The sequence below is a fragment of the Cryptomeria japonica genome, chromosome 11 (assembly GCF_030272615.1).
Source record: "Cryptomeria japonica chromosome 11, Sugi_1.0, whole genome shotgun sequence".
NCBI classification, from domain to species: Eukaryota; Viridiplantae; Streptophyta; class Pinopsida; order Cupressales; family Cupressaceae; genus Cryptomeria; species Cryptomeria japonica.
The window spans coordinates 555,965,954-555,992,465 of record NC_081415.1 but is presented as its reverse complement, the minus strand read 5'-3'; the positions used below and the strand labels follow the sequence as shown (position 1 = coordinate 555,992,465).

General features: G+C 34.7%; 1 protein-coding gene across 1 annotated transcript in view; it reads right to left on the bottom strand.

Moving 5' to 3' along the window:
- Positions 1–11,625: 11,625 nt before the first annotated feature.
- LOC131034510 (putative cysteine-rich receptor-like protein kinase 33) overlaps positions 11,626–26,512 on the bottom strand; it is a 49,039-nt gene continuing 34,152 nt past the window's right edge. Inside the window, exon 5 of the mRNA XM_057966012.1 lies at positions 11,626–11,796. Coding sequence (XP_057821995.1) covers positions 11,626–11,796 — 171 coding nt within the window. The remainder of the gene's footprint in view (positions 11,797–26,512) is intronic.

Sequence of the window (26,512 nt, the reverse complement as noted above, 5' to 3'; positions counted from 1 at the left end):
GCTCTTCTTAAAACTAACCCTATATAAACAAAGTTGGAAATCACAAAAAAAGCCATGCAAAGGCTAGAAAGCTCAATAAAGCCCATAGTAAGAGGAACATCACCATTGACCTTGATTTAAAAGATTCTAAGAAAGAAGAGGATGACCCATATGATAAGGAGAAGAACGAGGGTACCTCTAGGGAGAGAAGGTCAACCTACCTGCTTGCTAAGGATAGGAAAGTCAAAAGCGATCCCAATGATGCTTCCCATGAACATAGAATGTTAGTGGCATAAAGGTCCCTACCAAGAGGTGCCTTATTAAGGCAAAACTTGATTTGAGTGATGCAGATTTGGTTTTATTGTAGGAAAAAAATCTATTAGATTCTCAAGGCTCTTTAAGTTTTAAAGGGTGTAAGTCTTGGTAAGTGTTATCAGTCCCTTCGTGAGGAGAATCTGGAGGCTTGGTGGTGTTATAGAATCCTTACAAATTATAGGTGGAGCTCATCTTTTTAAAAGCTAATTTATTAGTTGTCAAGGTACACCATATCTAGCATTCATTATTTATTATCAATGTTTACCATCCAACTTGCAATGTAGGTAGAAATCTCTTATGAGACTCTTTATCTATTATGCTAGATAATATCCAAAATGAAAAGGTTATCTTAGGAAGTAAATTTAATGCTTTATTATAAGTACATGATAACCAAGGAGGAATCATATCGCCAGCCAAGTTTATGAACAATTTTATTATTTTTGTGAGCATTAATAGTCTTTATGATTATGTTCCTTCAAATGGAAGCATTACTTGAACTAATAAAAGAAGAGACTTAATACAAATTGTAGAAAGATGAAAAATTATTTGTAAACCCTATTTGGATTCTTTATTTTGGTGTAGGAGATTCAAAAATTATCTCCCAATTTGTTTCAGACCGTTACCTAGTCCAAATGATAGTTGTAACTACTTTATCTAGACCTAAGCCCAAGTCACACTTCAAATTTGAGTATATGTGGTTTATAGATCTATGCTTCTTACCTCCTTTAAAATCTTGGTGGGACAATTCTCCTTTCTTCATAAGATCAAGATTGTTCCAATTGTGTAACAAGATGGGGTATATCAAATATCAGAAAGTTTGTTAGAATTAAAAATATATTAAAAATATTTTTGAAGTGAAAGCTTCCCTTCAATAGCAACTAGAAATACGAAGAGCCTGAGAAGGAGTGCTACTAGGGTCTTAAGAGAAGAAAATGGAGGAGATGATACAAAGGTAGCCGATGAGGAAGACAATAATGGAGATGAAGTGAGGAAAGGAACCATCCCCAGGTTGCTTGATTCAACCTTGTTTTTTTAAGGTTTTGGCTATTATTTCTATTCTTAGTGGAGTCTTTGAGGCCTCTTGAAGGTTTCATGCCCTCTTTTGGGTCAATTTTGGGTGTAAGCAGTTTGTTTGTTTGTTTGGAAAATTATAATTTTTTAGGTAATGGCCATATATTCTCATGCCTTGGCAAGTGTGGCTATTTTCTCCATGCCATTTGTCTCTCAATGGTTTTAGTTGGGGATATTTATTCTTTCCCCATGCCTTGTTTTGGCTAGTTCCTGTGGGGTATGTGGTGTGGTGTCTAGCACAAGATGATGGTTGTTTTGTGCCTATTTTTATTATGTCCTTTCTCTTTATGATAGTCATTTCCATCCTACTTTGGTTTAAGTAATCCTTTGTTTTTATTATTGATCTAGGCTTCTTGGTTCCGGTCTATCTCATTTTGTTTCTCTACTTTTCCATAGAGTATTGAGGCTGGTTTGGTGGTTGTTTGAGTTGACTACTTTTGTAGGTTACTATCTAAGGTTGTCATTCCTTGCTTGGATTAGTTTTTTAATCAAAGGGACTACTAGGGTCTTCCTCTCCACCAATTTCTATGGGTTATTATTTTACCCTTGGTTGAGTGTGGTTGCTTTTGTTCAACAGGTTTCATAACACCGACACCTCAAGCATTAACTATATTTGGTTGAGATTTATGGTAGCTTGGGCTATCTCTTGCCCAGGCCCTTATCATATGGTCCCCCTCTTTTGTTTCTTCTTTGTTTTTTTGTGTTGGTGAATTTTGGTGTCCTCCTTTCTATTGGAACTCCTTGTGTTAGTCAATGATTTTTATGATAGATTTTATCATAGGAGGGGTTTTATTGTTTGTGGCTTGACTAAGTTTGGAGGGGTGTTGGAACTCAAGTATTTGTTGATAGGAAGGAGAGTTTTGAGGGGAGATGTTTTGTTATTATGGACAGAGGGCTAGTTTGTTAATGTTATAGCTTTAGGAGATATCCTTCTCTCAAATTCAAAATAATAAATGTTAGCTAGGTAATTACAAGGCAAGTCGAACTCGCTATCTAATAATTATTATTTTATATTTATAAGGCCAACCCAAGATAAAAATTCACCTTCATTCTTGAATGTGGACAACCCTTGTGGAGAGTCACCTTGCTTGAGACAAGATACCTTACTTTGTATATATAGAAGGTGATGATCATTTTATCAATCGATTCATTCAATATCCAATTCATATTTTCAGCAAAGGATTCACACTTCAACAGTAGGTTTGACTTCTAAGAGAAAAAAATTCACTTGAAGGAAAGGTGTCATTATTGTGTGTATCCAAGGAGATCTCACTATCTCCAAATGCATACATAGTGTATGATATTCGGCCTTGTGTAGGGCCTCATCTGTAAGCAGATTTTTGCTCCTGTTCTTCAAATATATAAGAAATATTTTTGTTGGGTTTTTCTCCCTTGAGAAGGAGGGTTTTCCCAGGGTATCTGTTATTTTCCTTGCTCTATGTGTTTTTGTATTTCTACTTACTTCATTTTTGATCCTAAAACTAATATGGTATTAGAGTGGGTTTAAGACAAGATCTGATTAGATTTTTGTAAGCAATAAAAGTCATCATCCTTGGAGATATTCACAAATATTCAAAGAGAACAGACTAAAGAGTTTGTCTCGAAGGTTATTGTGGAATATGACACATGTCTAAAGTTAGTCAATTATAGGAAATAAGCATAAATTAAAGAATAGAATATTTTTTTAATTCTGGAGTTACCGTGTAACTCAGGGAAGTGTCAAGAATCAAGAACTAATCAAATTTGATGATGTCTTGAAGAATAATAGTTGAGAATCTTTTGATTAAGTGCTTCATGATGAGGAAAATTTCTTCGAGTCAAAGAAATGGGCTACATGAACTGACACAAGAGTAGTATTTGCATTGTCTAGCCTTCACTTAAGTTGTAATTTTCACTACATTAGCTTTGGGATGAAGTTAAGTATTATTGCTAGACACAAATGATATGGTGTAGGAAAAACTGGAGGCTTGTTGAGATCATGCATTTCTAGAGGTGTGTACCATTAATATCAGAAGAAGAATGTGGAAGACAGAAAGAACAGTTTGGTTTGGGTGCTGGGCATTTCAATATTGAGACCTTGGGAAGGATAGAGACGAGAAATATTAATATAAAATGTTGACACGTCTATTGGCAATTGACACTCATTGGATTCATTTTGTTTTCATTCATGCCAACAAGATCAGATAGAAGGAAACAAGACTTTATGGAAGTCACAAAATGACACTAGGAGGCATATACCAACAAATATCGACATTGGAAGCATTTAGAGCTACATCAGCACCAACACTAGCACTGGCCCCGACATCGATACTTTGAGGAAGCTTAGATCAAGGAAGATTTATTTTGTAAATTATTTTATAATTATTATCAAGGCCGACATTGAATATATTTTGTAAATGCATTGTAAGCTGACATAAGACATATCATATGTAATACGTATATAAGTAAGTCTGGTAGGGCAATTTAAGTATAGATTATTATGATAGTATAGATATAGAAATATAGTAGAAATGTGAGATGAAAAATATATGTATGGAGATCATTTTTATATGCAAACATTGTATCATGCAATGATCTATAAAGAGCTAGGAAAGAACTCTTGGAGGAGAAGTAATACTAGTAATAGTTTAAGATTGTGAACCGGTATAGAGCATAACTAGAATTGGAACTCTATCTAGCATAGCAGATGCACTCTTGAGTTTATAATCAGTAATTTACTTTAGAAGAAAGCTTGTAGTCAATGAGGCTATTTAGTGATGAGCAGTATGCTCTAGGAAGTGTCTCTTCCTGCAAGTGCAGAACCCTATTTATATAATATAGTTTCATATGGCTAGTGAACTGATATTGTGGGTCACAAATCCCACCATGGTTTTTCCTCATTGAGGTTTTTTGCGTATAAATTCTATGTTATGGTGTTCATTTATGTGGATGATTTATTTGCTTCTTGTTATATGCTTATTTTTTTACCAGTACATACATGCATGGTTTAGAAAGTTAAAAATTGTTGATTCCGGTAGAACACTGATTCATCCCCCATCTCAGTGTTCCCAAATCCCAACAATTGGTATCAGAGCTTGGTTCCTTGAAAGAATTTTAATAGCTTGAGGAAGATCCTAAAACCAAAATCTTTGAACATGGCTATGGAGAAGAAACTTGAGATGGCTCTTAAGGATTATGACGCTGAAAGGATGAAGAACTTGAAATTGCAAAAAGAACTGAATTTTGCAAATGAATTCATTTCTATTCTGCAAGAAAGGTTGTCATCTGCTCAAGCCAAAAGAAAAGAACTTTTGCAACAACCGGATGATGAGAAGAAAAATGCTCTTAAGGAACAATGTCAGAAACTAAGTCAAGCAAATATGCTCATGAAGAATGAAATGCAAGATCTGACCATGAGGTTATCAAAAGATATTGAGGACAAAACGAAGAAGGAAGATAATCTTGTTTTATCTCTGAACAACAAGTTTGATGAATGTGGAATATTAACTCATGAAAATAATTTATTGAGAATTGATTTGGCACACTACCAAAATAATGAACAAGAACTTGAAAGGCAAATAACTGAGACATAAGCCTTAGGGGTTGGAAAAGTCATTGCTAAATTTTGCATATTACCCCGGAAGAGATCTGAGGAGATCTAGAAAGAAATTTGGACAACTGTGTTCATCATCGATGAAGGTTACTCTGACACTTAACTAAGAAACTAACATTTATAAGGTTGTTGGTGAAGCATTAATGGCAAAAAATTAGGGTTTTATTCGTGGATAAAAGAGGGTAAGTGAATTCATTTTCACTCACCGAGAATTCAAGAAATCAAAGCAAAGTAAAGGAGAACTAAGAGTGAGAAAAGAATTGAGAGAGGATTTCAAGAAATCTTTTGAAGCACTCTTTCACTGACATTTACTCAGGTATTTTCTAAACTGGCATATGGATCTTCTACACCTACTTTTAGTACAAATCACACCATTGTCAAATTTAAGGAGGTTCCTAAAATTGTGAAGAAGGAAGACTCTGCGGGAACATTTTCTAGGGTTCTTGATGGAGTAATGTATGTTGAAGATGTGAGGGCATACATTCACTACACTTTTAACAATCTGGGCACTGAAGACATCAAGAACATGTATCAATTAGTTATACTAGGACACATCAGAAACATTAAGCCATAATTCAAGGCAGTTGAGGATCTAGGTTTAACTGGCATTATGTATATACCAGAATTCAAGGATGAAGTTATCGGATACATACTGAGCAGGGTTCACAATGAATTCATTGGGTTAGATAGACCATACATGATCATAAGGAAAGCTATGCAAGCTGTCACTTGGTTACCTAAGGTAGGACAAGAACCTAGCAAAAAAATTTCAAACACAGAGGTTCAAAAACTCATTGGCTGCACATTGGATAACAGATCAATGAGGATAAGCATAATCACCGACTCACACATAAATTTTGCAAGCATGATCATAGGATATAAGGTAAATCAATCAAACCGATTGAATTATGTTGTAAGTTTATGCATTCATACTGGATATCAAATGTTAAGAAATAATGTGAAGTATGACTTATGTGAATGGATGAGGAGTGAGTAATGTTAAACCTTAAAAATATCAAAGGACCCAAGAAAGGAAGATTCACATATGGAAACTTAACTGTTCTTTTGATGCTTTATTTCTTGAATGAGATACCCTATTTAGGAAAGAAGCAATGGGCTCATGACATACTGGTAGGTATGCGAATCAAAATGACTATCACTAGTCTTTGTATCGATGAGGATGAGAAGATCTGGGGTTACTTCAACAAATTTCAAGAGATCATGAGGCAAAGGGAAAGAATCTCTAAGAACATTGTGGAGAAGTGTTCCATGGACATATGTTTCATGGTGAAAACTGATGAAACACTCATGGAAGTAGTTGAACCTAGGAAAATATGGGTCACTGAGCTAGGATATGAGGTCGATGATAGAATTTTTGAGCTTTATGCAAAGATGTTGTTAGATGCCCCATTGAATGACAAAACAAAGCACTTCGGTACATCAGGAGAAAAGGCTCTTGAAGTGAAAACATGTTTCAATAGCAAAAGAAGAGAAAAGAAAATAGAAAAGATGTATGCATATATACAAGATGTGGTGCATAAGATAGACAGTCAGCTGGGCTCTAAATCTAAACAAGAAGTCAAACTAGTAGAGGTTACTACTGGAGAAGTCAAGAAGCCACAAGTTCACATTTCCCCAATCACTCTTGACTCTAACCTTGAGGATAATGAGCCTCTGGCTTTCAGAAGGGTACAAAGGAAGAGTGTGGTAAAATCACCGGTATAGAAATAGAAGGTAGAACCAAGGAGGAGAATTGTTAGAAAGGTAGCTTAGCCTACTACACCTCCACCACTGGTAAGGAAACTTATGCAGAAGAGGAAACCAATCACATCGACAACAAGCAAAAAGCAGAAGGGTGATGATACTGGATCTGGTAAGACAACAATGACCTATGCTGAAATTATTGATGAAGTAACAAAAGATGGGATATTAAATAATTTGTCAAAATATAATGAATTTTTTGAAGAGAGTGAGAAAAATGAGTTGGAGGAAGCTATTTTATTGTATATAGATATCTATAAGAAGGAATTAGTTGAAAGTTTGAAAGATATACCTTTATCTCTATTTAATAAACTTGATGCTAGGAGACTATATGCTATCAAGAGGGATAAGTAAATCAAGGAGGTTGCACTTTTGGAACAATGTGATACCATAAATAATGAAGAGATGAAAAGATGTATAGATACTACTAATAGGATAATTTTTAGTAGTAGATATCGACAGATAAGTCTTATGATGGGTGGTGTAGGGGTACCTCATCAACACTCCAATCATGACTCTAAGGATGAACACTAGGAACATGATAGTGTCTTAGTGTGTCTCGTAATTCATGTATTCAATAAACCCCACCATGTAAGCCCATGTCACAAATTAGGTAATTTGATAAGCTAATTGGGACAATGTGGTCAATAGGGGTAGTAGATGGTTTAGTTTTGTGTTTGATAGGATTTTGACATGTTTTAGGAGTGTTTGGTGTATCCAAGTGTGTGGATTCCAACCTTGGCAAGAATGACAACATTTTGTGCAAAATTAAAAAATTGCAACTTTTGTAAAATGCAACTTTTGAGTGCAAAAGTGTAACGTTTGGAAATACGGTTGGGGGAAGCCTTTCAATGTCTCTAGTCTAATCCAAATTTGGTTGTAGACCATTGGAAATTTGTATAATCCATATGGAAATTATTCCCTGGGTTGGTGCTATTGTAATTGGAGTTTGTGAAGCAATAAAACACGAAAATACTTCAATTTTCCCAAAAATTATGAGTTTGCAGGAGTTGCACGTACCTGTACAGATTGATTTGAATCACACCATTCTTGGAGTAGATAGAGAGGTGAAATATATTTGTTTTGTTGGTGGTTTGAGGTCCTAACTATTTCAAAGTAGTGATAACCCTCCATTCTTTTTACTTCAACCCAAAAATTGAGGGTTTGGAGAGGGTTTTGGATAAACATGGCCTTATCTTGCATTCTAGTCCACTAGAAGACTCTTCTTTTGGAGGGATGTAGGATAAGCCTTTTTAATTTAGAGTTTTCATGGGTTGTTGTAGGGGAAACTTGGGTTGTGTGGAGAAAGGAGCAAAATTAGGTAGGCATCTCTATGTCACTACCTAAGACAATATTTAGGACAGTCCTCCTAAAACATCATAGCAGTGGATTCGAGGTGTGCAACCCTAGAATTTGAGGTTACTTAGCATACCCCACATGGCCATAGAGTTGGTTTTCTATTTTGAATCCATTGATTGGTAAATGCTTTCAAAAATAGGCCTAATTGCCCCTATTAGGTCTCTTGGCCTCAGAAGGGTTCACACCTTGTGATTACAAACCTGATCAAACCATTTTGGGGATAAGTAAAACTTACAAAAGGGTGTCCGAAATGGTAATTTTTTTGTATGGTGTGTGGAACATTTTGGAGTTAAGATCCATTTTATTGCCAAATAGGGCTACAAGCCTAGGGGTAGGTTTCTAAAGGAGGTCTAAGGAACTGGTACCTAATCCCAAAACCAATGCTTGGATCAGTTTCCAATGGTCATAAATGAACCAAATCCTAAGCCCTTAGGAGAAGGGTGTCATCAGATGGTGTAGGGTAGGTATTGAGGGATTTACTCATCTTGCGTAGACCCAAGCCTAGTGAACTTGTGAGTAGTCTCATCTAAGGTGTGGAGTCCTTCCTTGCAAGAGCCTTGTAATCATTTGGGGGTCATAAGTCTAACCTTATTTGGGCTTGTGCTTAGGTGTGTGGGTAGGGCTCTACATCAAGTGGTATCAAAAAATAGGAGTATTCTTTAGATAGAAGGAGAAGACAAGATGTTAGAGAAAGAGGGATCCCAAGAAATCCCATCAAGGATGACCAATGCTGAGTTGTCTATCTTGGTAAAGAAGCACATGGCAAAGAGAAAACTAGTTAGGGCTAAGAATTAGGCCTTGAGAGGTGAAATGGACTAATTGAAGGACAAAATGGAGAGGGGAGAGAGAGACTTTGGAGAAGAAGGGGATGAAGAGGAGATCCCTAGAAAAGAAGAGTTAGAGGTTCCTGTAGACCTGACACCCATGATGAGTGTCCTCAAGTCCATGGAGAAAAGAACAATGGATGTGAAGATTGATCTACCAGTGATTGCAGGCAAGATGGAGCCAGATACAGTGATAGAGTTGATAGACTCCTTAGATAATTTTTTTGAAAGTGAAGACATACCAGAGCACTAGAGGGTGAAGATGGCCCAATAAAAAATGAAAGGGGCTGCACTAACTTGGTGGACTTTCATCCAAGACGAGAGGGTTAAAGAGGGAAAGAGAAGAGTGGCTACAAGGAAGAAGATGATGGCTTTTGTGAAATAAGCCTATGTACCAATGGACTACAATGTCCAATTGCACAGAAGAAGACAAAATTTGAAGCAGAAGGAGATGGACACGAGCTCCTATACAAAGGAGTTCATGAAGTTGTGTGTGAGGACCAAGGTGAAAGAGAGCGAAGATGAGAAGGTGGCAAGATATCTCAATGGGTTGAGACTTACAATCCAAGAATATTTGAATCTCCACACCCCAGAGATAGTCCAAAAGTGCTTTCAATCAGCCTTCAAGGTGGAGGAGAAGTTGAAGAGAAGGTACAAACAAAATGGTAGAGGTAAAGGGAGACAACAAAGAGGGAGAAGAGGCCCTTTCAGAGGTAGAGGAAATGGTTTTGGATACCAGGGTGACTCTAACCAAGAAGGCAATAGAGGAGAGAGTAATTACAACCAAGGAGGGGGCTACAATCCAAGAGGGAACTTTAGGGGTAGAAGACCACCCTATAGAGGAAGATCCCAAGGAAGAGGACCTCCTAAGTGCTATAACTACAACCAAGAAGGAAACATGGACAATAGGTGTCCAAAGAAGGCTTGAAGCTCCATGGGAGAAAGGAGAAGCAATTTGGTGCAGGAATATAATTATCAAAGTGTGGCAAGTGCAAACACTTATCAAAGTGTTAATGCTCCTGATAGCTATGGCTATCTTGAAAGAGGAGAGGCTCTAATGATGAGGAGAGCAGTAAACACCATGAAGGTACCTGATTTAGTATTTGAGTTTTATAACAACAGATTCCTTATTTTTTAGTAATATAGCACCAGATTTCCTTATTGGTACTTGTATTATCTAGTGAATGAATGATTTGATGATTTCTTGTGATTTTTATCCTCTAATTTGTCTCATTTAGTCAATTTTTGGTGCAAGGAGATACATGCTAGTTCTAGGTTCTAGATTGTGTTAGCTGATTTTAATTGCTTGAAGTTGTGCAAATTCATCCCTTTCTAGGAAATGTTTATGCATCTCAATGTTCAATTGAGTTGTGAGATTCAGGGTTATTTGTTGGAAGGTTTTTGTGAGTTTGGTGGTTACAGATTTCAGATAAAAAATTACTTGGTGCATCACCCCATTGGGATAGATTTTTTTAGTTTCATGCAATTAGTCTATCCCTTTTCATATCAAAAATAATTTGCAGAAGATTCACCAAACATGAAGTCGACCTGATATCTAGAGATTCACCTTCACTTTGAGCAACCAATGGGGTCAAAGATGTTTCCGTGTTTCACAGAATTGCTTAGTTTCACACTTCGCATCACGAGTGCAATCCTTCGTGACAACAATTTTTGGCATGCCCGTTGGGACCTCTTTGGATTGTTTTATTCCAAATATTTTCCACACACTTCTAATTTTTGGTGTGAAAATAAAAAAATTCAGCCTTTGGAGGGAAGATATACCCACACCTGGCAACTCCGAGTTATAAATCTACTCATCTCTAAAGTCTAAGTGCTGGTATTCTTCAAAACAGTTCAAAAATTTTAGTTTCTAGCTCTTTATATGAATAAAGATGTCTAATTTCCAGGCACAATATAATTAATGACCTCCATACTATGAGAATTCTGTCCAAAATGCTTCTTATCAGTAATACCCAAATAGCCATAATATTGGTTTTAACCTAAATAGCCATATTGCAGCTAATAAGCAACAAGTCTATCCTTTTGACCACCCACCCACCAAAACTTAGTTTGCATGGCAACCTAACCCAACCTATAATTAGCCTCAGGGAGGTTTTATTGATGTAAATCAGTATGCTTTAGAGCTTAGATAGATCAAGGATATGGAAAAAAATTATTTCAAAGACCTACAATCCATAAATAGTATATCACAAGGCTATGTTGCGCATATCAATGAGACTAACAAGAATTTAGATCAGCAATAAGATGAGTGGGCTCACCAAGCCTATCTTCATGAGCAAGAAGAGTTAGATTTGCAAGCTCAATTTTATTAGCAGAAATTGAACCAACAAGGTAAGCAGTTTCCAAATCAGTTAGCAGCCCAAAAAAGGCAATATGAAGAGAAGCTCACTAAGTTAGAGGTACAATCAATACCTCCTCTTTTATTGCAAGATTTTGTGCTTAAACAAGAAGAAGGCCGAGTTGGTATTTTTTATACCCTTTCTTTGCTAAGGAAATCCCTTTGTTTAACACCATGTCTTTCATGCTTAATGAGCCCACATATGAGAAAATCTAGCCTACAATTGCTCAAGAGCAACCTTGTTAAGAAACTTAAAATTTTTATCTAATTAATCATGTTGAATCTCAAGAGTATTGTTATGATAGGCAGGACACATTAAAGAAACAAGATGATAGTATCGAAGAGGATGAATTGGTTTATCGAATTTATCCTTGACCAAGAGATCGAGGACCAAAAAGGATAGCATGAAGAGAAGCTTGCAAAGGTGATGGCACCAAAAACTGAGCAAATGAAGGCTTTATCAGTTCAATTTCAGAAAGATCATATTCTTCCAATGCCTGGTTTCGGCTAAGCACCTCCAGTAATAGTAGCTTCTCCTATCAAAGAAAAGGTAACAAGTGCAGATAATGTTCAATATGAAATGCAAAAAAGAATTCTTGAAGAAGAGATTCAACAACAAATCGCTACAAATGAGATGTAGATGAGGTTATTATCTACCAATCGAGAGACTTCCAAGATCAAAATACCAAGTTTCAAACAAACAGAGTGTTCAAAATCTCCTAATTTTTAAATTCCTAGTTTCAGGAATCCTCAATTATTTCAAGAACCCATCCTTGAGAAATTACATCCTTATAAAGAGATGATCCAATAGGATCCCATCATGAATCAACCCAAAAAAGAAGAACCTAGGATACTTCATTTCCCAAGTTTTAAGAAATCTCTTCCATCTCAAGAACCTTAACAACACATCTCAGAACAACCTTCTTGTCCTAATACTATCAACCCATCCACCTATGAATCCAATAATGTTTTGAATGATAAGTTAGATATGGAAGATGTTATAGATGATGAACACCATGTTCAAGATCCATAAAAAAATTTGATAGTTGTCTGATTCTAATTGATTTATTTGATGAGCTGCCACTTTTTGTGGAAGATGAGGAAAATGAACTTCAGATTTTAGTCATATCAGCTTCACCACAACAAGAAGAACATTTTTGTTTTGATCACACAAGAGACCTACAACAAGGTAGCAGATAGTCCTCTTCTTGAGAAAATTGAAAAGATTGATGAAGAGGATGCTTTCTAGGATTATTTAGAGGTATTTGTTTCAGATTTGGACACAAATCAATCATTATTTGAAGCTACACAATCTGAACAATAGGTTATTGTTGAAGAAATAATGGTTCAACAGCAAGATAATGGAGATAATATTAACAAAGTGTTGATCCATGAGAAATGAATAGAAAGCAACATTGTTAAGCAAGTTCAAAAGGTTGGTATGGATGCAAGCTTGTATCAAATAGAGAAATAAAGTAAGCATAACTCAAATTTCGAGGGTATGAGTGCTGAAAAGTATCAGGAAAGTTCACTAAATGATATTTAGCATAGTAAAATTGACCAAGAGGTGAGTATTTTCTTAAGTATCATTGAATATTTTTTGTTCTAATCTTGCTGATAACTTGATACCTTTGGAAAGAAAAAAATTTGATTAGCATATTTAGGTGGAAGAAACAGTTATGGTTCAAGATTTAGATGACAGAGTGAAAATGAGCAAGGAGAGCCAAAGCTTTGTTCATACAAGGGGTTGTCCTATAAGATATATTCACCAGAAAGGAAGTTGGCCTAATCTCTGGAGATTTCCCTTCACTTTGAGCAACCCACAGGCTTGAAGGTGTTTCTATGTTTCACAGGATTGCTTGGTTTTGCACTTAGCATAATGGGTGCAATCCTTCGTGATAACAACTATATATTCCACAACCCATAAAAGCATTTGATATTAGAGACAGAGTACCGGTCGATGAATGAGCAGAAATGATTCCCGAAGGAATAGAGGATAAAGAGAGACCTGTTGTTATTGACGTTACATGATATACAAAGTATAGAATATTAGTCATCACCTATCTCTTCTATCACCATTGGTCAAGACTACTAATCAATAATTTGGAATGGTTATGGGACTGAAGGTGACAAAGATGGGAAGTTGTGCGGAGTCTTAGATGCAAGCTATAATATATTCCCATATTGTCATGTGATATTTGGAGAAGTCGGTTTGTCTAAAACCACCATGTGTCAGCAAAGCTCGATCCTTGTAGGTGATGTGGCTAGAATGAGGTGTGTGGTCAGAAAATACAAAGTCTGACTCATACGCTGATTATTGGTTTTCAAGTTTCACGGGAACTCAAATTCATGTCGGGTGCAACTTAGTTAATAACCAAGCATCTACAGTGGTTTCCAAGTCTTTCACGCAGCCAACTAAATCATATTCATTGTGCAAGGGGGTCAATGTTAATAAAAGGAAAGGGATGAGTTAATAAAATAATACCAGAGTATCATTTAAGAGCTAGCCATCTAGTTAATGCACTCAAGTCTAGGAGAGATGTATGTTTAATCCTAAGTATCAGTACTACTTTGTGCTATGTAAAGAGTTGGAATCGAAAGAAATGACAAGTATGTTGATTTTCTCTTCACGAGAATCTTACTCAGTTGTCTCATTCTTAGAGCTAGACATCTCAGAAAGGACTTAGGAATGGTTTGCAAGTCGATCCCCTAAAAAGGAGTGCACGAAGTCGCATAAAAAATGGGGCACACTAAGCTGGACCCTGAGGGGGATGCCTAGTCATAAACTGGCTAGGAGGGATCCTAAACTGGAATTGAGGAGAAGTTTCACACCAAGCTGAAACAAAGGAATGGTTTTGAACGACACAAAAGCCAAAACCAAGAAGTGGTTGCACACTAAGCTGGATCTAAGGAGTATTTTCGTACAGTCATGGCACCAAGCTGAGGTCAACTTCTGAGTGGGTTTCATTGTTGTGAGGCTAGGTGCTAAGTCCTTGAAAGACTTTTTCAGGTACAAAGAAGAAAATTGCATAAGACAATCACTCTAAATTTGACATTGGTAACCCTGCAAACCTATTTAGAACAACATGATCTAGGAAAAGGTTGAGAAGGGCATTCTTGAACTCTCGCAAGTTAGTATTGCTAGAGGCATGCATTGTATATCATTCCTCTAGGGAAAGCATTGTAGGAAATATTGGATGAGGAGGTTTATGCAAGTACTTGGAGCTTCAGAGGGAGTCAAATCATCATGAGAAATTGTGTTAATGCATTTTTCTCTGAGGAAGAAATTTGAGGTGAAATCCCTTGTCCATCTCTAAGATGGAGATGTGGTCCTTTCCACCTTGTAGGAGTAGCCATTGTGGATGTCATGTTGAGAGACTCCATGAGAATATCATGTTGAGAGAATTCATGATGAACTCTTTGTACTTGTGTTTTTCCACATATGGGAGTAGGTGGATGTCATGTTGAGAGACTCCATGATGGGCACTTGTATGTGTATTTCTTTCCATGCATAGGAGTAGCTATGGTGGATGTCATGTTGAGAAACTCCATGATAACATCATATTGAGGGACTTTGTGATGAACCTTTGAGCTTTCGACAAATGGGTTTAGCCATTATGGGTGTCATGTTGAGAGACTCAATAACATGGATATCTGGAAGGATAGCTCCCTAGCTAAGAGGGATTATTGATGTTATAGCTTTGAGATATATCCTTCCCTCAAAATTTGAAATAATAAGTTAGTTAAATAATTCAAAGGAAAGTTGAACTTGATATCTAATTTTATTATTTTATATTTATAAGGCCAACCCAAGATGAAAAGTTTCCTTGGTTCTTGAATGAGGTTGACCCTTGTGAATAGTCGGCTTGCTTGAGAAAAGGCACCTTACTCTGTATATATAGAAGGTGATGATTATTTCATCAACTGATTAATTCATTCTCTAATTCATATTTTCAGCGGAGGATTCACACTTTAGCAGCAGCTTCAACTTCTAAGAGCAATAGATTTGGTTCAAGGAAAGGTGTCATTATTGTATGTATCCAAGGAGATTGCACCGCACTATCTCCAAATGCATATATAGTGTATGATATTCGGCCTTGTCTAGGGCCTAATTTTTAAGTAGATTTCTACTCTTGTTTTTCAAATATATAACAGATAGTTTTGTTGGGTTTTTTTGGCTTGAGAAGGAGGGTTTTCCAAGGGTATCTATTGTGCTCCTTGCTCTATGACTTGTATTTTTCTTACGTCATTTCTGATCCTAAAGCTAGCATTGCTATACTACATGCACCTAATTAGTGAGTGTATTGCACCCTTCTTATCTACTCATATGGTGGTGTTCATCTGCTCCTATGAAATACTTTTTTCTATTTGGATTTTTGTTTCTACCTCTACTACCACTCTACCTGTAGTCTTTCTTCCCGACAAAGGAATCTCATGGAATCTTAAGGTTTTAATTTTATTTATTGTTTTTACTATTTCTATTGGGCAACTTTTCCTCTCCATGGTTCCTTTTCCTATGGGTTGTGGCTTAGAGTTGGCTTTTCTTTGATAGTGCTTGTTAATCTTATGATGCTCATGTTGTCCTATCTTTATCGAGTTATGGTTCTCCTTTGTGTATTTTGGAGCATTTTTTTTGGAAAGAGGATGTGGGTGTTTGGCCTCGCCTCTCTATGAAAGGATTAGAGTTGTTGTTTGCTCTTCTTATGTGAAAGGATATAGTTTTTTTTCTGAATATATGGTGCCTTTGGTGGTTCCCTTGTTGCAGGTACTCCTCAAAGTGGAGATTTCTTTTGACATGGAGTATGCTTGATTGGATGCTAGTAGATGCCTTTGGGGATGTAGTTTCAATTTATTTCTTGAGGGAAGATGATTTACTTGGTGGTGTTTGTGTTTGCTTTAGTGTGGCAAGTTGGAAGTGGTGGTGTGTTGAGGGTAGGTTACCTTGTGGGCGCTTAACTAGAGAGGGTTCTAATCCCTTTTTACTTGTCTTAGTGGTGAATGTTGATTTCTTCTGGGACTTCCATCTTCTATTTGTGTTGGTATTTTTTTCACCACTATTACTTGTTCTCTAGTGGTTCTTTTTGAGGAATCAGTTTGGTGTTCTATTATTAGGATAATGTTATGGAATTCCTTTCAAATTTGTTTTTTTTTTCTCCCTTGGCTACTTAGATTTTAGTTCAAGGAGATTTTTTTTGATGGTTCACGACTTTTTCGTAAACACCTTTATTTGGGTTTGATATTTTTGGTGTGATAGGAACTTTGTTCTCACTAGGTTGAGGCTCTGTTCAAAATCATCTATTCAAAAAAGGACATATCCCTTTTTGGAATTTTGTGGTTCTAGTGGGCTCATTTCTTATGAGTTTCCCCTAGTGCTTGATGAATGATTTTCTACTAAACTCTACTAAACCAAACCTTCTGAATTTCTCAAATTTGATCACTAGATGCTACAAGCCTATTATTATGATAAATTACATGTCTACAATACCTCTCCATGATCCACAATACGGCATGCTTGTCCCATCTAATCCACAAACTAAACAGCTGTGAATTTTGTTGGATGCTCTATTTTACTACCGGACCTTCGATTCTCTTCCAGACTTCTGGTAAAGATAAGTCATGATTTTTAACTAGGATATCTAACACAAGTTTCCACAAGTTTCCATCAATGACAACATCTAAACCAAATGAAGTGCCAAATGCCAACAATAATTACACAATGTGAAAATAAATAAAAATGTGAGATTTGATTGAGGTGGAAGGAGAAAGTGAAATTTCATGTCGTAGCACAATATGTTCATTGAAGGTGATCATTAATACCATATTGATAAAATTTCAAGACATAGGACTTGAATTTGAGGTAAAAGATTGACATAAACAAATTGTAGAAATGGGACACAATCAAAATTTTTAAAGACAAAACCAAAATCCTAATTTTGTTAAAGTTCAATAACATATCAATTGATAAGATTTGAATACTACTTGAGTAGATTGCTACTTGAGTAGACTACTACTTGAGTAGATTCTAGCTACAAAGTACAACTATTCACAAATCATAATTATATCATACATTCACCCCTTATACGAACTAAGCACCCTAATATTCTCATTACAATAATAGTTTACTTGTCATATATATTGTTTATACTAGATTTAATCAATTATTTATTTATCCAAATTAATAAAAAATTATAAATAGAATACTTGCTTTCTAATTTATTTACATTTCATTCATTTTCAAATTATTAAATATTTATTGATAAACACTAAAAACATGCTTTTTAAAAAAAATATGATCCTAAATTAAGTTAAACAATGTTGGATATGGTTGCTACTAGGATATGTTATTATCATTTATGTCAACACAGTCCTATGTTATGGTGTTGCAAAGAGTTGTTTGGTGCTTCGGTGATTTCATGGTTGGCAGATTTTGGTATTTGGTACAATATGCTCTAGTATGATCATATCTTTGTTTGCAGATTTGGGAGAATATTTTGGATGTTCATGTGTATGTTAATTTCAAATGGTTCATGATTTGGTTCTCTGCAAGTTATATTTCTAGTCTAAATTGTTTCTATTAAGTGTTCTTGAGATTTAGAGTGTTGATCGATGAAGATTTGAATAAGTGGTCTTGGTTGAGCTATTATGGATGGTTCTAATGTGATTTTTGGTGTTTCTTGATTGTGTCCATTTTTTTTGGTGATCCATTTGATCCTTGTACACATTCTTGGTGATTTTGTTGATCTCGTGATATTCTTCATGTTATGTCGTATTCTTGGTGGTGTAACATGTTGCAATTGGTCTTGGTGATATTTATGATGGTGATGCATGTTTGGATATTTGATTTAGGTTCATGATATGTCATATATGACCTTTTATTGGTTTGGTGGTTTATTTATATATTGTATAATTTAATTTTGTAATTGAGATTTGAGGGTTTTGCTAATATTGTAGTCAAGGTTGATGAATTGTATAAATAAGTGGTATAGTCATGTAATTTGGGGGTTGATGTTGTGTTTTCATTATCCGAGAGTTGTGTATGTTTTCATAAATGAATTCATCCTTTGGTGTAGTGTATTGAGCATATTTTGGTGAAAGGAAGAAAAAATTTCTCAAATGAAATTGTAGTCTAAATCTTATTGTAAGGTAGTGAACCTTCCTTGAGGGTTGGAGTCTTCTGGGTAATTTTCTTTTGAGCAATGATCTCTAGGCAGTGTTCCTAAATGCATTTTTATAACCCTTTGTAATATTTATACATACTACTGCAAAGTATCATCTTATTGTGGGTAAGTTCCGACCATGGCTTCTCCCATAACTAGGTTTTTCACGTCAAAATCTTGGTGTTATGTGTGTTGTTGTTATTGTATTTATCTTTATTCTTGTTGTAGTTAATTAGAATATGAGATTGTGTTTAATTTGTTAAATTTAGTGAAAAATGATTCACTCTCACCCCTCTCAGTTTTCCTTCATTGTTGCTACCAATAATTCGTATCAGAGCTATATCCTCTAAAAGAAGCTTGACCGATTGAGGAGATCCTAGATGGTAGCCTATGTGTTCAAGAAGGAGATTCTTATATTTGATGAAAGAAATTATATTATTTGGAAGGACCAGATAAAAGTTCATTTGAACTCTCTTGGAGATAAGTATTGGAAGATTACAAAGAATCTCTATAATGCTCCTTTGAATGGACTGATTACTACTGTTGAGATCAAGGATGTTGAATATAACACAAGAGCTAAGGAAGTATTGCTAAGTGACTTGACTAATTTAGAGATGACTAATGTGATGGGTTTGAAGATTGCACATGATATCTGGAAGAAGCTAGAGACCTTGTTTGAAGGAGATGCACAAATTAAAGTTGCTAAGTTGCAAATTTTGAAAGGGAAATATGAAGCATTGAGGATGGAAGAAGATGAAAAAATGACATCCTTTATGGCTAAGGTGAATGAGATTTTCATGAACATCAGATGTTCTTGTGGACCCCTTAAAGATTATGAGATTGTTGCTAAGGTGATGACATCATTGCCTCCTGCTTACAAACATAAAGTAGCTACTATTGATGAAATCAAAAGTGTGACTACTGTGACTAGAGACATGTTGGTTGGAAATCTTGTTGCATTCAAGTTAAGAAAATTTGGAGATTCACATAGAAAACCTAAGAGTGCATTCAAAGCCTTTGTATTTGGCAAGAAGAAGTATGATTTAAGAGAAAGTTCATGCTGGATATCTAAATTTGAAAGGGAAAAGAGAGAGATGGAAGAGAAAGAAAGATAATTTGATGAGATTGAAGCCCTTATTGCTAGAATATTACCTAAAGGAGACGCTAAGTATCATGGAAAGTTACCTTTGAAATGTTTCTCTTGTAATAAGATAGGAAATTTTTCTTCTAGGTGTGTTAAGAGAGTATCTAGATATGATTAGCATGATAAATTTTAAAAGCATGATAGATCTGATAAGTATGATAGATATGAAAAGCATGATAACAATGATAAACCCTATAATACTTACCAGAAGTTCAAAAATTAGAAGAGGTGTTTCTATGCTACTAATGAAAGTGTGATAGATGAAGAATAAGAGAATGGAAATTTTTTATATTAAGTATCATAAAATCACAAAGTTCTTTTTTTGCTCATTCAAGCATCCACGTTATAAACTTATTACAAATACCAGCTCCTTTTGAGCACCAAACTAGAAACAACAATTGGAAGACCAAGGGTCATAACTTAGAAATCCACTTTAAACAACCAATGGAAGACCAAGAGTCACAACTTAGAATTCTACACAAAGGTGTCCCTCATGGGAGTTAAACTTGGGTCTCCACATTGAGAACTCAATGCTTTAACCAACTAAGCTCAACCCCTTGGACTGAGAATGGAAATTTAGAAGATGACCTTGTATTTATTGCTATGAAGGAAGATGATCTGGTACTAGGGAATCTTACAAGATGCATTGCTGAGTAGAAAGCCTTAGCTCCTAAGATTTAGGAAAAGATGAATGGGTGATTGATAGTGATTGTTGACATCATATGACAGGTGATAAAAGAAAATTTGTTAATATAAAAATGTATGATGATGGAATAGTGATATTTGGAGAAACTTGTGTGATTCATGGTAGAGGTTCTATATCTTTCAATGCTAAGCATAATATTGATGATTTCTTATATATTAAAGGTTTGAAGCATAATATTTTGAGTGTTTGATAGATGGTTCACAAGGGATATGATTTGCAATTCAAAAATGGTAAATGCAAGATCCTAAATGCCTCTAGTATAGAGATTGCATCAGGAACTAAAACTAAAGGTAATATCTTTCCCTTGAATGCTAGTAAGAAAAATTGTTTGATTTCTTAGATTGATGAAAGTTGGTTATGGCATAGGAGAATGTGTCATGTTAATATTGACTGCATAATAAGGATAAGTTCTACTCAAGATGTTAGAGATTTTCCTAGGATGGTGAAGCCTACTAATCTGGTATGTAAAGAATGTTAGATGGGAAAGAAAACAAGAAATTCATTTAAGAGTAAGTTATATTTTTCTAGTAGATTGTTAGATCTAGTGCATACTGAATTATGTGGTCCTACTAGAGTGAGAAGTATGCAGGGTGACATATATTTCATGTTGTCAATTGATTATTATTCAAGGATGATATGGTTTACCTTTCTAAGGAAGAAATCAGAAGCATTGGATAAATTCAAGACATTCAAAGCTAGAGCGGAGACTGAGACAAGATTGAAATTCAAGTGCCTAAGGTCTCATAGAGGAGGAGAATTTATATCTGGAGACTTTGATACATTCTATGAGAGAAAGGAAATTAGAAGATAGTTCTATGCTCCTAGAACCCCTTTGCAAAATGGATTTGTTGGAAAGAAGAACAAAACTATCTTGGATGCTAAAAGGAATATGTTGATTGAAAGAAATGTTGCACAAAACATTTGGAGAGAAGTTGTTATCATTTCTGTTTGCATATTCAATTGGGTTTATATTAAAGGTGATTTCAGTAAGAGACCTTATGAGTTATGATTTGGTCATGTTCCTATAGTTAGATATTTTAGAGTTTTTGGAAGTAAATATTATATCAAGAGAGATGAGGATATAGGAATGTTTGATGCAAGATGTGATGAAATAATCTTCTTGGGATATTCTACCAAGAGCAAGGCTTATCAGTGTTGTGACAAGAGACTTAGAAAAATAGTGGAGAGTGCAAATTGTTGGACATTATTGTTCTCGGGATATGTTGTTGTCATTGATGTCAACCTATTCCTGTTATTTATTATTTCGATGGTTGTAGATTGGTTTATTCGGATCATGGTTCGATATATGGAGTATCATTATATCTTTTTGTATTGGTTTCAGTGATCCTGGAGCTTAATTTATCATATCATATGATCTGGTTTAAAGTTTAGTTTTTCTAATCGGTGCTTTTTAGAGTTCGATATTTCCTTCAATATATTCTGATGTGATTATATAAAGTTGTAGTTTTGGGAGATTGTTTGGGATGTTCTTGTGTATCTTCATTTGAGATGGTCCATGATTTGGTGCTCCTAAAGTTATCTTTCCTCATGGCAGTTGCTATTATTTGAGTATTCTTGAGTTTCAAATGTTGATCGATGAAGATTTGATAAGTGGTGTCGATGTAGTATTACAAATGATTCTAATGTGTTTGCTGGCGTGTCTTAATTATTTCCTTTTTTTTATGATCTACATTGATTATTGTGTGAGTTTTTGGTGATTTTCATGATTTAGTGATGTTCTTTGTGTTATGTTGTATTTTCATGGTGTAGCGTGTTGTGGTTGATCTTGGCATGATTTCGACTGGCGCTGCAAGTTTGGGCATTTGGTTTAGGTCCATGTTATGTCATGTATATCATAATATTAGTCTGGTGGTCAATCTTTGTATTGTGTGATATAATTTTTTGATTGTGAGTTGAGGGTTTGGCCAACCTTATAGTCAAGGTTAATGAATTGTATAAATAGGTGATATAATTATGTAAATTGGTGATAAGTATTGTTTCTGCATTATTAGAGAATAGTAAAGGTATAGACAAATGAATACATCCTTTGATATTGTGATTGAGAAGAGATTGGAGTGTTTTAGAGAAAAGATATGTGCTTAACTGGAACTATCATTAGGCATTTGCAGATGCTATTCTTTTAGTTCATTTGATTTTGGATTGTTGTTCGAATATTTTGTAAGTCATGCGACTTCCTTGTAAGGCACTGAAACTTCCCTAAGGGTTGTAGCCTTATGGGTTATTATATTTTGAGCAATGAGCTCTAGGCAGTGATCCTGAATGCACATTCCTTCATCATTGTAATTATTTTCACATACTACTACAGCGTATTATCTTATTGTGGGTAGGTTCTCACCGTAGTTTTTCTCTTAACAAGGTTTTCCACCTAAAAATATTGGTGTTGTGTGTTGTGGTATCAATTTTCCTATCTTTGTTGTTGTTGTTGTTGTTGTTGCAGTTAATCAGATTTGTATTTGAGGTTATGTTTATACTCTGGTGAAAATTGATTCACTCCCCCTTCTCAGTTTTCCTTAATTATTGTTGCCAACAATTGGTATCAAAGCTAGATCCTCTGAAATAAGCTTGACCACTTGAGGTGATCCAAGATGGAAATTGGAGGTATTATTTTTAAGGAGATTCTAAGATTTGATGGAAATAACTATTCTATATGGAAGAATCGGATGGAGGTGCACTTGAGATTTCTTTGAGAGGATTATTGGAAGAACAAAAAGGATTCCTACTTTGCTCCTCATAATGGACTGGTTACTACTACTGAGATCAAGGATGCCAAAAATAATATTATACAAAAGGAAGCATTATTGAGTTCCCTGACTAATTCAAAGATAACCAATAAAATAGAACTTCAGACTACACATGAGATTGGGGAGAAGCTTGAGACCTTGTATGAAGGAGATAAACAAGTCAAAGTTTTTAAGTTGGAGAGGTTGAAAGGGAAGTATGAGATCCTAAAGAAGGGAGAAGATGAGAGCATAAACTCCTTCATGGCTAAGGTGAATGAACTTGTCCTAGGGTAAAAGCATAAAATTGTGTCATGTTTCAAGCGAACTTATCAACACAAGTGAATTTGAGTAATTCTAACTAAAAAATAATTTTAGTCAAACATATGGTCCATAGAGATGCATTATAGCTATCTTATATATGGGCCACAACTTTTCCAATTGGAATTGTATACTAAGTGTATATTTTATACCACTTTAGGTCTAATTACCAAATTTATTTATTTATTTTTTGAAATTGATGTTTCAACAACTTCTAGTCTTTTAAATAATATTTTTTTGAAATGTAGAAATACCCTTTTATATATTTATAAGTGAATTTTCAAAACTATATATCTTTTAATATTTTAGTTAATTTTTAATATTTAATATTTTATTTTTATTGAAAGTAGGACATGAACACTAAAATATAATGTTGATTATCTTGTAAAGGAAAAATATTAAAATTTATTTAAAAATTATAAAATAAATAAATGCACTAGAGAAAAGAGTTTATGTCAAGATGGCATAATTCTTTTCTAATTTGGATAAATAATTAAGAAAAAAGGTAACACCAAATGGAAATAGTTATATTTTAGTACACACAAATTTTAATATTTATTGAGAAATATATATACATAAAAAATAGTTAAAAATATATTTTTGCACTAAAGTTTCAAGTTATCAATACACACAAAAATATTGAAGAGAAAAAGGTAAAATTTACTATATATGTTGTGACACCTCATGTAACTTCAATTTTAGTATTTTACTTGCAACTAAATTATAGTTTTTACTTTATAACCAAAACATATTATAATAATTTTTTAAATTTTTAAAAAAATTACAAACATAAAATACACAAAAAAATTACATTTTATTAGTTTACATCACTTGAAAATTCAAAACATATTTTTCACTTTCTATTGATTCAATTTAAAAAGTTGAATCAGCATTGGCCATTTCCTTTATAAAAGTGTGACATAGCTTTGTACTTTTACCCCCTAGGTATCAAATGTATTGGTAGAACCATTGAAGAAGATGAAATTGTTGCTAAGGTGCTGAGATCATTGTCTCTTGCTTACAAACATAAGGTAGCTGCTATTGGTGAGATCTAGAGTGTGACTATTGTGACAAGAGATATGTTGGTTGGAATGATTGTTGTATTTGAACTAAGAAAATTTGGTGAATCACATGGAAAGTTTGAAACAATATTTAGAGCATCTGTATTCGAAAAATCGAAGTATGATAATGAAGAGTGAAAAATATTCAAATATGAAAGAGGGAGAAGCGATATGGAAGAGCAAGAAAGAGAACTAGATGAGCTTGAAGCATTGATTTCTCGAAGATTGCCTAAAGGAGATGGTAAGTATGATGGAAATTTGCCTTTGAAATGTTTCTCTTGCAGTAAGATAGGACATTTTGCTTCTAGGTGCTTGGAAATACTTTCTAGGTATGATAGGCATGATAAATTTGATAAGCATGATAGAAATGATAGATATGAGAAGCATGAGAAGTATGATAAATCTTAAAATTCTAATCATAAGTATAAACATCAGAAAAAATATCACTATGCCTCTTATGAAGGTGTTACAGATGAAGAATAAGAAGGAGATGAAATTATGTTTATTGCTATTAAATAAGATGGATCGGTTCCTGTTGATTCTACAAGTTGCACCATTAGGGAGAAATATTTTTCTTCTAAACTTGTTGAGAAAGATAAATGGGTGATTGACAACGATTGTACATATCGTATGAATGATGATAAAAGAAAATTTGTGAATATGGAGAGGTATGATGGTGGAATAGTAAGAGTTGGAGATGACAAAGCCTGTGTCAACCATGGTAGAGGTTATATTCCCTTTGATGGTGATGATAAGAATAGCATTGATGATGTCCTGTATGCTGAAGGTTTGAAGCATAATCTTTTGAGTGTTGGATAGATGATTGACAAAGGTTATGAATTGCAATTCAAAAGTGGAAAATGCAAGATCCTAAATGCCTCCAGAGTAGAGATTGCATTAGGAACTAAGACTGGAGGTAATATCTTTCATCTGAATATTGTTGAGAAAAGTTGCTTGATTGTTTAGATTGATGAAAGTTGGTTGTGACATATGAGAATGGTTCATGTTAGTTTTGAGTCAATGATTAAGATCTATTCTATACAATTTGTTAGAGATTTGCCTAAAATTGTGAAGCTTGTTAATCTGATATGTAAGGAAAGTCAAATGGAAAAGAAAACAAGAATTTCTTTCAAGAGTAAGAAGTATATATCTAATGGATTGCTAGATCTTATTCATACTGACGTATGCTGACCTACAAGTATAAGAAGTGTGCAGGGTGATAGATATTTCATGTTATTGATTGATGATTACTCGAGGATGATGTGGGTTACCTTTTTTAGGGAAAAATCAAAACCATTGGACAAATTCAAGATATTCAAAGAGAAAGTTGTGATTGAGACATGATTGAAGGTGAAATGTTTGACATCTAATAGAGGAGGAGAATTTATTTTTAGTGAGTTTGACTCATTTTGTGAGAAGGATGAATTAGAAGACAATTATCTGCTCCTAAAACCCCATAGCAGAATGGAGTTGTTGAAACGAAGAACATAACAATTGAATGCTGCAAGGACTATGCAGATTTAAGGGAATTTTCCAAAGATATATTGGAGAGAATTTGTTAGCACTATTGTTTATGCATTCAACCAAGTAAATGTAAAAGATGATACAGGAAAGACTCCTTTATGAGCTATGGTATGGTCATGTTCCTACTGCAAGATATTTTTGAGTTTTTGGAAGCTAGTGTTATATCAATTGAGATGAGAATATAGGAAAGTTTGATGCAAGAAGTTGTTGGTTTTTTTATGATGTTTAGTTGTGAGTGTCATTGATGGACACACACTTATTTGATGTATGAGTTTGTTAGGATTCCCATAGATACTAAGAGGCGGGCGGGTGAATCAGTATCTAACCGGTAATTAGAATTTCTCAACTTAAAACATGTAGAACATATTATAATAATGTATCGATATGCAAGACATAATGCAATAAATAGAAATGAAAAAAACCACATGAAAATCACACCATAACACAATGATTTAACGAAGAAACCTGGTGTGGGAAAAACCTCGATGGGATTTGTGACCCACAATATTCACTTACTGGCCAATAAGAGAATATTACTTACAATAGGGGGCCTGTACATGCAGGAAGGCCAAGTGCCTAGAGCTCACTGCTCAAATGGGAA